This window comes from Ranitomeya imitator, chromosome 4 (assembly GCF_032444005.1).
Source record: "Ranitomeya imitator isolate aRanImi1 chromosome 4, aRanImi1.pri, whole genome shotgun sequence".
In the NCBI taxonomy this organism is placed as follows: domain Eukaryota; kingdom Metazoa; phylum Chordata; class Amphibia; order Anura; family Dendrobatidae; genus Ranitomeya; species Ranitomeya imitator.
The window spans coordinates 441,460,758-441,473,657 of record NC_091285.1 but is presented as its reverse complement, the minus strand read 5'-3'; the positions used below and the strand labels follow the sequence as shown (position 1 = coordinate 441,473,657).

General features: G+C 41.6%; 1 protein-coding gene across 1 annotated transcript in view; it reads right to left on the bottom strand.

Moving 5' to 3' along the window:
• CYP11A1 (cytochrome P450 family 11 subfamily A member 1) overlaps positions 1-12,900 on the bottom strand; it is a 91,984-nt gene that overhangs the window by 57,062 nt on the left and 22,022 nt on the right. Inside the window, exon 3 of the mRNA XM_069765643.1 lies at positions 8-207. Within this exon, the coding sequence (XP_069621744.1) occupies positions 8-207 (200 nt within the window). The remainder of the gene's footprint in view (positions 1-7; positions 208-12,900) is intronic.

Sequence of the window (12,900 nt, the reverse complement as noted above, 5' to 3'; positions counted from 1 at the left end):
TACTTACACTCCAAAGCAAACCGAAAGAGCTCATTGGTCAGATCAGCTGTCCATTTTCCCCGACCACCTCTTTCCACCTGAGTGTAAACTCTACGAACAAAGTCCTGTCCAACATTGTCCAGGAGAGGCAAAAAACGATTCATCCCTGCTACAGAGAGGACCTCGCGATTCAGTATCAGTCTTTGGCATCGCCATTCTTCCCCAGACCTAAAAAACTATCGTAATTAGCATATTCTCCATGTGCGACAAATACACTTTTATAAAGTTCGGTACTTCAGAATAGTATACTAACATATTTTATGTTATATTTAGGTTTTATAGTCAACACCTATTACATTTTTTTTTGCTTCCTTGAAAGAAAATATATATTTTTCCTTTCTGTCCACTAGGTTATTAAGTTATTACTAACCTAACAGTATATGCTACATAATAGTAATAGCCTAAAAATAGCAAAAGGAACAATGTTGGAATCATCATAATAGAAAAAAGGTAGAAATATATAGATATCACGTAACTCATATATTCCTGAAAAATCTCCATGCTGATGCAGAATGGTGTCTTTTTGACATGTGTGGCTATTATCTATATATATAATTGCTTAAGGGGTACTTCTGTCTGTTTGTCTGTCTGTCTGCAACTTCCGTAACGGAAATGCTGGGTCGCTGATTGGTCCCGGCCGGCCGCGACCAATCAGCGAGATTGGGGCGGGATTTGAACACGACTTTACTTTTTATTATTGATGCTGCCTATGCAGCATCAATAGTAAAAACATAGAATGTTAAAAATAATAATAAAAATAACCCATTATATTCTCACTTTCCGGCGTCCGCGGCACCCTTTCCTGCTCCTCGTGCTCAGGTCCCAAGAATGGTTTGCGGCACTGACTGGAGATCACATAGCGGTCTCGCAAGATGATGATGTGGCGAGACCGCTACATGATCTTGACTCATTGCCGCAATGCATTCTTGGGACCGGAGCATGAGGAGCACCGGTAAAGGCCTCGGCTGGATCCGTGGGCCGACGGAAGGTGAGTATATAACTATTTTTTATTTTAATTGCTTTTTTAACAGGGAAATGGTGCCCACCTTGCTATATAATACGTGGGCTGTGTTATATACTACGTGGGCTGTGTTATATACTACGTGGGCTGTGCTATATACTACATGAGCTGTGTTATATACTAGGTGGCCTGTGTTATATACTACGTGGGCTGTGCTATATACTACGTGCCTGTGCAATATACTACGGGACTATGCTATATACTACGTGGGGTGTGTTATATACTACGTGGCTATGCTATATACTATGTGGGGTGTGTTATATACTACGTGGTTGTGCTATATACTACGTGGGCTGCGTTGTATACTACATGGCTGTGCTATATACTACGTGGGGTGTGTTATATACTACGTGGGCTGTGCTACATACTACGTGGCTGTGCTATATACTATGTGGCTATGCTATATACTACCTGATTGTGCTATATGCTATGTGGGCTGAGTTATAAACTACGTGGCTGTGCATTCTAGAATACCCGATGCGTTAGAATTGGGCCACCATCTAGTACAGTATATCAAGATACTACAAAATCAATCAAGTATACTTGTCTGACTGTGTCCATTCAGTGATGATTATATCAGACTAGACTGTGGCCCGATTCTAACGCATCGGGTATTCTAGAATATGCATGTCCCTGTAATATATGGACAATGATGATTCCAGAATTCGCGGCAGACTGTGTCCGTCGCTGATTGATCGAGGCAACCTTTATGACATCATCGTCGCCATGGCAACCATTATGACATCATCGTCGCTGTGCCCGTTGCTGATTGGTCGAGGCCTGGCGGCCTCGACCAATCAGACGCGGGATGTCTACGTCCTTTATGACATCATCGTTGCTGTGCCCGTTGCTGATTGGTCGAGGCCTGGCGGCCTCGACCAATCAGAGACGCGGGATTTCTACGTCGATGCTGTGCTGGTCTCTGATTGGTCGAGTCCTGGCGGCCTCGACCAATCAGAGAGCCGGGATTTCCAGGACAGACAGACAGACGGAAAAACCCTTAGGCAATTATATATATAGATTGTGCAGGAGGAATAATAAGTCTCATATGTCAATTTATTGACTTCTTCAGGTGTTCCTATCATTCAGTAGATCTAGCGCATTGATAATACCGAGCCTCTATTAAATACAGTGGTGGAATGCTAATGTCTATGACTTTGTCTGAGTAGACTGTACCATACAATGTATGGACTCTACAAGCATGGACTGTGAGGTAACATAAATAACTTCTAAAAAATACCTTTTATTAGTATTACATTAAAATAAGGGATATTCACCAACAGACACAACATTAAATACCGTGTAAATAAACCAAATAGAAAAAGAGATACTAAAAGCACCCTAGTGAACTACCTGTTCTATATTCCTGCCTGTCAGTAGAGGTTGACACCCTAAATCCCACGCCAGTGGCACCCCCGCTCCTCAGCGGATGTCCCTATTTCGCCCTACATAAAAAGAAAAAGGCAGGAAACGAGATAGACGAGCAGGTACTGACTCCTATAACCCCAAAATGGACTGCAAAATTACAGTCGACCTTAGGGATTGGTGTCTTATTATTGGTGACCACTAGTGATGAGCGAATATACTCGTTGCCCGAGTATTTTTTAGTGCTCGGAGATTTAGTTTTCTTCGCCGCAGCTGAATGATTTACATTTGTTAGTAAGCTTGATTACATGTGGGGACAGATGTAAATCATTCAGCTGCAGCGAAGAAAACTACAGTAAATCTCTGAGCACTAAAAAATACTCGGAGGACACCTGAGCATGCTCGGGAAATCTCGAGCAACGAATGTACTCGCTCATCACTAGTGACCACCTAACCACTGACAATTAATCAAAGAGGGGTGATAGACACTTATATACTGTAGATTCTGTGTCAAACCATTGAAAATATACCTACCAGCTGGGGAAGTGTCTAATTGTCTCAAATAAAGTAAAATCTGGATGGTTTGACCATCTTGCCCTGGTATTACCTATTAGGCTGGCTCCTGCCTGGCATCAGACATCAAACATCAACATGACCTGACATCCTTAGCAAAGCCTCCTGATGAGCAAAAAAGTGAAACGCGTAGAGGTAGTCTAATCTACCCTCATCAATTACCAACTATCTACAATCTGGATGAGTGTCATCTTAATGATCTCTTTTGGTTCACTTGTTACCCTGTCTACTTATTTGTCTATGTATTCCCCCTGAGAATTGTCAAGATATCTAATTGTTGATGTGTCTGTTGGGTATACATACCCTAACCAACACATGAATATATCAGATTAAGTGTGGTCAGTGGTGGGACAATATATACATCTGTAGTAGTTGACCTTTTTTGACAATAGGGTATGCTCCTGGCATGGCCATTGACCTGGTATCTAATAGATACTGTGATGAGGGCTGACTAGGATAATGAGGGATAGCCTACATTGAGCGGGGGTGCCATGTCGCCTATATTTTAGGGTGCCAACCTCCGCAGCCAGGCACGAGCCAGCCTAATAGGTAATATCAGGGCAAGATGGTCAAACATCCAGATTTGACTTTATATGAGACAATTAGACCCTTCCCCAACTGTTGAAACCCTTATGGGTCACTGCGGGTGAGTATATTTTGAATGCTTTGACACAGCTTCTATATAAGTGTCTATCATGCCTCATTGATTAATTGTCAGTGGTTTGGTGGTACCCAATAATAAGACACCAATCCATAACATTGACTGTGAATTTGCAGTCCACTTTGGGGTTATAGGAGTCATTACCTTCTCGTCTATCTCATTTCCTGTCTTTTATTTCTTATGTAGGGCAGAATAGGGACATTAGGGATCCACCGAGGAGCGGGGGCGCCACAGACATGGGACATATGGTGCCAACCTCCGCTGACAGTCAGGAATATAGAACAGGTACTTCACTAGGGTGCTGTTAGTATCTCTTTTCTATTTGATTTATTTACACATCATTTAATGTTGTGTCTGTTTGGGAATATCCCTTATTTTAATGTAATATTAATAAAATGTATTTTTAGAGGTTATTTATGTTAGCTGATTTGATCTAGACCTCTGGCTTCAGATCCATTTTCTATTTCAAGTATGGACAGTGACCAGATACATTGGTCATCCAAAAGGTGGTGCACAATAGACCAACACCTAATTTAAAAAAAATGAAAAATTTCTAATTAAAAGAAATATCCTAGTCCTTTCTTTCATATAACTTCCAAGAAGGAAGCATAATCCTAAACCACGCATGAAATCCAAGAAGGGATAGGCAGCGTTTTACTTTCACTTGTGATGTAAATGGTTAAGATGATAGAAGTCATAATTTAGATAAGACGGGCACCAAGCAAATAGTTTATGATGTGAAATGTTATGTTCTGTTGTGCCCTTGCCCTAACTAAAGGACCAAGGAGAAGTGTGGCAACATGACATTGACAGTACAACGAGTAATGGTTATGATGATGGATGGACCTTGGAGTCTTGCAGAATAACAGGATTATTCCAGTGATTTTTCACACACCAAAATTGACTCTTACTGGAAATATAGTCGTTTCCAGCATATATACCAGTTTGTCATATCCGTGACTGACATACAGTAAAGACAAAGATATTACTTTAAATAATTACTTTAATCACCATGATTTTCATGTTTTATTACACATAATCCCAAGGCTGCACATGGTTGACACTATTGCATACAAGCATAACCATACACTAGCAGGCAGTGTGTGATAGAGTTATGGAATTCTGCTTTTAAAGGGTCATCTTAAAATTATTGCATAAGTGTCGTTACCGCATGGGTGTACCTATAGGGATTGGCGAAATTGTGCTGTGGGTTCACTGTGCCAATGGAGCTATCACTTTGCCATGGATATATTATTTAGTAATAAATCTAAGGCATCAAATTTACCATTTATTCCAGGTGAAGTACAGCTTAGCATGGAAGAGGTTACTGGATTTAGTGGCCTTCTTCTGCCAATATGACTATTTTCAGTCGAATTTACTTTTTCTGTTCTCCTATCACAATTGAATAATTCTTCCTTACAAAATAAAATTCACAATATTCACTACGTAGCTGGGTGAATGGACCCAATGTGTGCTTAGCAAGAAATGCTCACGACTCATCAGGATCATCTAAATAGTTTTTGCTCTGTTCTGTGACCCTACAAATATAACTTCCCTGCACTTTGAAGAATAACTGGGAGCACTTGACCAAAAGAAGAACAATTAGAACACAAAGGGACGTTTAGACTTTGTAGGTTGTACAATCAGTCTTCATAAGCAGCCCTCAAGGTCTGCTGGGTGACAACTTGCCTTTATAATGTAGGTCATGGAAAAAATACAGAAGGAAACAGTGACACTCAGTGGTTCCAGCTGAGATCTTGAGAAAATTAGAATCCTGCATTCTTTGGGATAAATTGTGCAAGAGATTTAACTGTGCAAGCATGATTTACGTATGTCACTAAATCTCTCTAGAAGCCCAAGACCATTTATAACGTTAATCATTTAGAAAGCAAGGATCAGACTTGCCATCCGTGTGCTGCACTTGTTTTTCATGGACCCATAGACTTGTATTGGCCCTTTTCATCCATGAAAATGGTAAAAAAGAGACGTGTCTCTAACTCCGTGTAGTTTGCATGGACACTATAGCACCATAGATTATAATTGATATGTGTTATATCCATTAAAAAAGTTGATACACCACGTGAATGCAACACAGAATGAGGCCTTATAGTGACATATGCAAAAGCGGTACAACAGAAATAGACAGTAGTGCTTGAGCTGAAATCTTACATATGAAGAGTCACACACTAGCATTCAATATTTAATAAAGACCCGTCACTAGGTCATAACTGGACAGTTTTTGATCTTGTTATATATTTCTTTATTATTATCTTTTTTGCTTTAAAATCCGTCATATTGTTCCAAAGTTATTGTTTTTTTATTCAGTGCTAATTTATATGGTCTCTAGCAAGGAGGTGGTGCTCACAGTGTAATCATGTAGTGCCACCTAAAGACATGCCCCCAGATATTCCTATGAGCCATGCCCCCTTTGTAAAGACCATCAAAATTAACATGAAATAAAAAGGCCCATATCTCTGAAACTGTATGGCAGAAAAAAAAAACAGAAAATGAACATTCAGTGGAGCATTGGGAATAAAATAAGCGCAACAACTAGCCACTTTTGACCTGGCGACAGGTCCTCATTAACCCCTTTCCCACCTGAGATGTATTCATATGTCCCTGTGACTTGAGCCTTATTGACCTGGGACGCATGGATATGCTCTGCGCTCAGCGCTTACACTGGGGTTTCCATGTAAATCTTTGAAATACAAGATTCGGACAGAATCCCCAGTGGAAGATTCCCTATAATAAGGCAAATGGAGGCACTGCAGACGCCATAGAACCTACAGTAAGATCCGGCAGTGTCCATCTTTTTAGAATTGCATAAAAGTGCTGTCGGCCACAGTTTTGTGCATGCTGAACAGAGGCCAGACGGAGTCCAGAGTAAGGCCGGCGTCACACACAGCGTAAAACAATACGGTCCGTATATTACGGCCGTAATATGCTGAAAAGTCCCCAAAATAGTGGTCCGTAGCTCCTCCGTAGGCAGGGTGTGTCACCGTTTTTTGCGCATAGCATCCTCCGTATGTAATCCGTATGGCAGCCGTAATGCGTGTTTTTATCGCAGGCTTGCAAAACCGACATACGGCTATACAAGGGATCCATGTGTTAAAAAAAAAAACATATATACTGTCTCTCTCTCTCTCTCTCTCTCTCTCTCTCTATATATATATATGTCAGGGAGACACATATATGTATATATATTATTACTTCATACAGCGCGAGATAGCAGAAAGCCGGTAATTCAATTACCGGCTTTTGCTTTCTCCTTCCTAAAACCCGACATGATATGAGACCTGGTTTACATACAGTAAACCATCTCATATCCCCATTTTTTTTTGCATATTCCACACTACTAATGTTAGTAGTGTGTCTATGCAAAATTTGGCCATTCTAGCTAGTAAATTAAGGGGTTAAATGGCGGAAAAAATTGGCGTGGGCTCCCGCACAATTTTCTCCACCAGAGTAGTAAAGCCAGTGACTGAGGGCAGATATTAATAGCCTGGAGAGGGTCCATGGTTATTGGCCCCCCCCTGGCTAAAAACACCTGCCCCCAGCCACCCCAGAAAAGGCACATCTGGAAGATGCGCCTATTCTGGCACTTGGCCACTCTCTTCCCATTCCCGTGTAGTGGTGGGATATGGGGTAATGAAGGGTTAATGCCACCTTGCTATTGTAAGGTGACATTAAGCCAAATTAATAATGGAGAGGCGTCAATTATGACACCTATCCATTATTAATCCAATACTAGTAAAGGGTTAAAAAAAACACACACACATTATTAAAAATTAATTTATTGAAAAAATCACAAAGGTTGTTGTATTAATTTATTCTACTCTCAATCCACTCACTGAAGACCCTCGATCTGTAAATAAAAAAAATAAATAAACCAACAATATACATACCTTTCGAGGATCTGGCACGTCCAACGATGTAGATCCATCTGAAGGGGTTAAAATATTTTGCAGACACGAGCTCCGCTAATGCAGGATGCTCATTTCTGCAAAACCCCGGCGAATGAAGCTAAATATAGGTCAATGATCTATATTTAGCTTCATTTGCGGTGAGGCGCCCTCTGCTGGCTGTTCCTAGATCGTGGGAACTTTCCTAGAAAGCTCCCAGGCTCGAGATCATAAGAGGGCGCCCTCTGCTGGCTGTCCTCATATGAACTCGAGCAAGGGAGCTTTCTAGGAAAGTTCCCACGATCTAGGAACAGCCAGCAGAGGGCGCCTCACCGCAAATGAAGCTAAATGTAGATCATTGACCTATATTTAGCTTCATTCGCCGGGATTTTGCAGAAATGAGCATCCTGCATTAGCGGAGCTCGTGTCTGCAAAATATTTTAACCCCTTCAGATGGATCTACATCGTTAGACGTGCCAGATCCTCGGAAGGTATGTATATTGTTGGTTTATTTTTTTTTTTTATTTACAGATCGAGGGTCTTCAGTGAGTGGATTGAGAGTAGAATAAATTAATACAACAACCTTTGTGATTTTTTCAATAAATTAATTTTTAATAATGTGTGTGTGTTTTTTTTTAACCCTTTACTAGTATTGGATTAATAATGGATAGGTGTCATAATTGACGCCTCTTCATTATTAATTTGGCTTAATGTCACCTTACAATAGCAAGGTGGCATTAACCCTTCATTACCCCATATCCCACCGCTACACGGGAATGGGAAGAGAGTGGCCAAGTGCCAGAATAGGCGCATCTTCCAGATGTGCCTTTTCTGGGGTGGCTGGGGGGCAGATGTTTTTAGCCAGGGGGGGGGCAATAACCATGGACCCTCTCCAGGTTATTAATATCTGCCCTCAGTCACTGGCTTTACTACTCTGGCGGAGAAAATTGTGCGGGAGCCCACGCCAATTTTTTCCGCCATTTAACCCTTTATTTTAATAGCTAGAATGGCCAAATTTTGCATAGACACACTACTAACATTAGTAGTGTGGAATATGCAAAAAAAAATGGGGATATGAGATGGTTTACTGTATGTAAACCAGGTCTCATATCATGTCGGGTTTTAGGAAGGAGAAAGCAAAAGCCGGTAATTGAATTACCGGCTTTAAAGCTGTCTAGCGCTGGAAAAAATATTAATATACATACATATATGTGTCTCACTGACATATATATATATATATCTATTCTATGTGTACACATTTATTATACCTATTCTACTGTAAGCTGTCAGTGTGATTTTACTGTACACCGCAATGAATTACCGGATTTTCTCGCTAACACCGCTGCGTATTTCTCGCAAGTCACACTGCTGGTCCGTGTGTAATCCGTATTTTTGGGGCTTCCATAGACTTTCATTGACGTTTTATTTGTGTAATACGGTGACAAACGCAGCATGCTGCGATTTTCTACGGCCGTAGAAAGCCGTATAATACTGATCAGTAAAATACGGCAGATAGGAGCAGGGGCATAGAGAATAATTGTGCCGTATTTTTTGCGAGTTTTACGGACGTAGTTTCTGCGCTCTTACGTCCGTAAAACTCGCAAGTGTGACGCCGGCCTAACTCTGCTGCCTCATTATAGTGAATGGATCCCTTGGAGGTTTCATCTGTCATGTCACTAAGAGATTTATATGGAAATCCCAATGTAAGTGGTCAGAGTAGAGCGCAGGATAACTGTGATCTGAAATGTTATGTAAAATGATCCTAATAAAAGTTCCAACTCAATCCACAAAAAAAATAATTCCGCTCTCAGGTCTGTCATCTGTTAATGGAAATATGGGGGGCTTCCATGTTACTGGTAGCACAAAGGCCCTGGAAAAGCGAAATGGCTCCTCGCCCCTCAAAAAAATTAAGCAAATTCTGCACTCCCAAATCCAAATGCCCCCTCCCTTCTGAGCTCCAGTGTAGCTAAACCACATATAGCGTCCGCATGTTTGGCATTTCTTAAGCGATGAGAGCCCGCCTAACTTACGGGTCTCCAGAAGCATGAGCTGGGCATAACGTATTGGTGACTGCAATATACTGGTCACTACAACGGCAGTTTGCAATTTTCACTCTTCAATATTCATTGCTGCTTGTTTCTGGAAAATACCCATGGAGTCAAAATTGTCACTACATCTTTAGATACATTTTCAAAGGGGTATAATTTTCAAAATGAAGTGGGGGATTCTGCTCTTCTAGCAACTAGGGGCTCTAAATATGGAGTCCGCAATCTATTCTTGGAAAATCTGCGCTCCAGGAGGCAAATTGCTCTCCGTCTCTCTCAAGTCTCTCCATATGGCTGAGCAGTACTGTACAGCCACATATGGGAAACAAAAAAACTTTGTAGAAAAAATCCAGCTCATCGCAATAGAATCCAATGGCCATGCACGGAAAGAACTTTGTGTTAGCAGCAAACGAGCAGTATCAGGCCGGCGTCACACTGGCGCTTTAAACGGCCGAGTGCAATGCGATAAAAAATCGCATTACACTCGGACCAATGATAAGTTATGGGGCAGCTCCCAGCAGCCGACTTTTTGTCAGCCGTTTTCCTCGGTCCGAGACAATCGCAGCATGCTGCGATTGTCTCGGACCGAGGAAAACTCTCAGCTCACTCGCACCCATATAAGCCTATGGGTGCGAGTGAGACAGCGCACACCACTCGGATATCATCCGAGTGATGTGCGCTATAAGCGGACCCCAGCAATGGAGGAGATGGAGAAATTCATTTCTCCGCCTCCTCCGCAGCTGTGCTCCGATCCGCTCTGTGCAAGAGAATCGGAGCACAGATGCATGACACTCGGCTCCTGCTCCGCTGCGAGCAGGAGCCGAGTGTCATTAGCATATCGCATCCGATGATCTCGCATCGGATGCAATATGCCAGTGTGACGCCGGCCTCAAAGAGGAAAAGGTATCCAGCAACAGATCCATCAGTGAATAATTATTTAAAAACAAAAATCTTTAATGTATGACATTGTTAAAATTATGGTATAAAACCCTTCGTTTAGAGAAAAGGCAAGTAACCCGGGAGAAATTGCACACATTTTTGGGTTAATTTTTTCTTGTTACTCTTGTGAAAATTTAAAAAAAATTGGGTCTAAAGTAATTTTTTGGGGAAAAAAGTTAAATGTTCATTTTAATAAAGTTTTAATAAACTTCTTGAATGTGGTTTTGAGCACCTTGAGGGGTGTAGTTTGGTTTCACTTTTGGGTATTTTCTATCATATAGACCCCTCAAAGTCACTTCAAATGGGAGGTGGTCTCTAAAAAAATGGTTTTGTAAATTTTATTGGAAAAAAAAGAAATCACTTCAAATATGAGGTGGCCCCTAAAGAATGATTTTGTACATTTTGTTGGAAAAAAAGAGAAATCACTGGTTAACTTTTAACCTTTTTAACTTTCTAACAACAAAAAATGTTTTAAAAATTGTGCAGATGTAGACATGTGGGAAATTATTTTTATTAATAATTTTTGTGACATCTCTCTGATTTAAAAGCATAAGAATACAAATTTTGAAAATTACCAAATTTTCTCCAAATTTCCGTTTTTTTTCTCAAATAAACGCAAGTTATATTGAAGAAATTTTATCACTAATCTGAAGAACAATATGTCATGAAAAAACATTCTCAGAATCAGTGGGATCTGTTTTAGGCTAGGTGCACACGATGCATTTTTGATGCGTTTTTTACATGCGTAAATGCTCCAAAAACGCAGTGGAACACTAGATCATGGTAATTCAATGACAATCCTGAAGTGTTGTGCACATGATCAGTACATTTCCGTCCGTATCTGCAGCATTTTATTTTCTGCAGCATGTCAGTTCTTTTTGCATTTCTGCATCGTTTTTGACACATTGATTTCAATTGAGTCAGTCAAATCTGCAGCAAAAACACAGGTGTAAAAAGGTTTGCTTATTTGCTGCGTATTTGCTGCCAAAAAAGCTGCGATTTGTCAAAAGGAAATCATGTCAGAAGGAGGAAGAGAGTGTGGGTGGAAAATATGTGTGTCTGTGTGTGTGGGTGGAGAATATGTGTGTGTCTGTCTGTGTGTGTCTGCGTATCTGCCTGTGTGTGTATGTGTGTGTCTGTCTGTATATGTGTACCCATGCAACGTATATACCCAGGTGTCATCTGATGGAACTACTACTCCCATCCGGCTACATGTTTTGTCACATATAACAGAGACAGCATGAGCCGATGATGGGAGAATAGTCTCATCATCCGGCGCCAGTGTTCAATTGTTAAAAAAAATCAATACATACATGCTAGCCACTTTAGGGAGAGACCCAAGTTGGGCTAAATGTAGCGGGACGAAAGAGACCGAAAAGCCCTCTACTTAAAGGACTTTCGGTCTCTTTCGTCCCGCTACATTTAGCCCAACTTGGGTCTCTCCCTAAGGTGGCTAGCATGTATGTATCGCTTGCTCACCGAGCCCCACTCCATACAGCCAACCAATTCCAGCCCTGTGCTGATGAGGGCCTAAAGCCCAAAACACGTGTCCACAGGTAGGAATTGGTTGGCTGTGTAAATTTAGAAACTAATCCGCAGCATTGCACGCTTGGCGGTTCCAAGCGCTGTGGATTAGACAGGGGTGGAAAGAAATGATTTGCATAGCTCCGCCTACTGCAAAGGATTCTGGGTAAACCTGCTATTCTTTGTATTATGCTGCTTGCAAGTACTTTCCGTTCCTAAAAAAAATCAAAACATTTACATATTCACATACACAATACATACTCACCGAACACCTAATCCCCAATGCCAATGTCTCCTGCAAACAATCAAAAATAATAAGCCAATATATACTTACCATTCTACCGTAGTCCATTTTAGGCCGGGATCACACACAGCGAGATACGGCCGAGTCTCGCAGGTTAAAACCAAGCTCTGGCAACGGCACTTCAGAGCGGAGCGTGCGGCCGCATAGCAATACATGGAGCCGCACGCTCCACTCCGGAGTGCCTGTGCCAAAGCTTGTTCTTAACCTGCGAGACTCGGCCATACCTCGCTGTAGTGTGACTCCGGCCTTATACAGAGTGTCCCACGTCGATCTCACCCGGCTGGCAGCGATACACTGACAGGAGCTAATCGCTCCCGCATTGTATCACTGAGCCACCGTGAGAGTTCACCGGAGTTCATGAGCTGATCAGCTCCGGTGCTCTCACTTACGGCACATACCTGGCTGAGTTCATATAGCCAATCTCCAAAATGTGCCATAACCATAAATACAAGTAAGGACCATAGTCCATAGGGGAAGCTCCCAAAGCAATGGGGACAATGTCAGAGAACAAACTGCAGCCTATATAC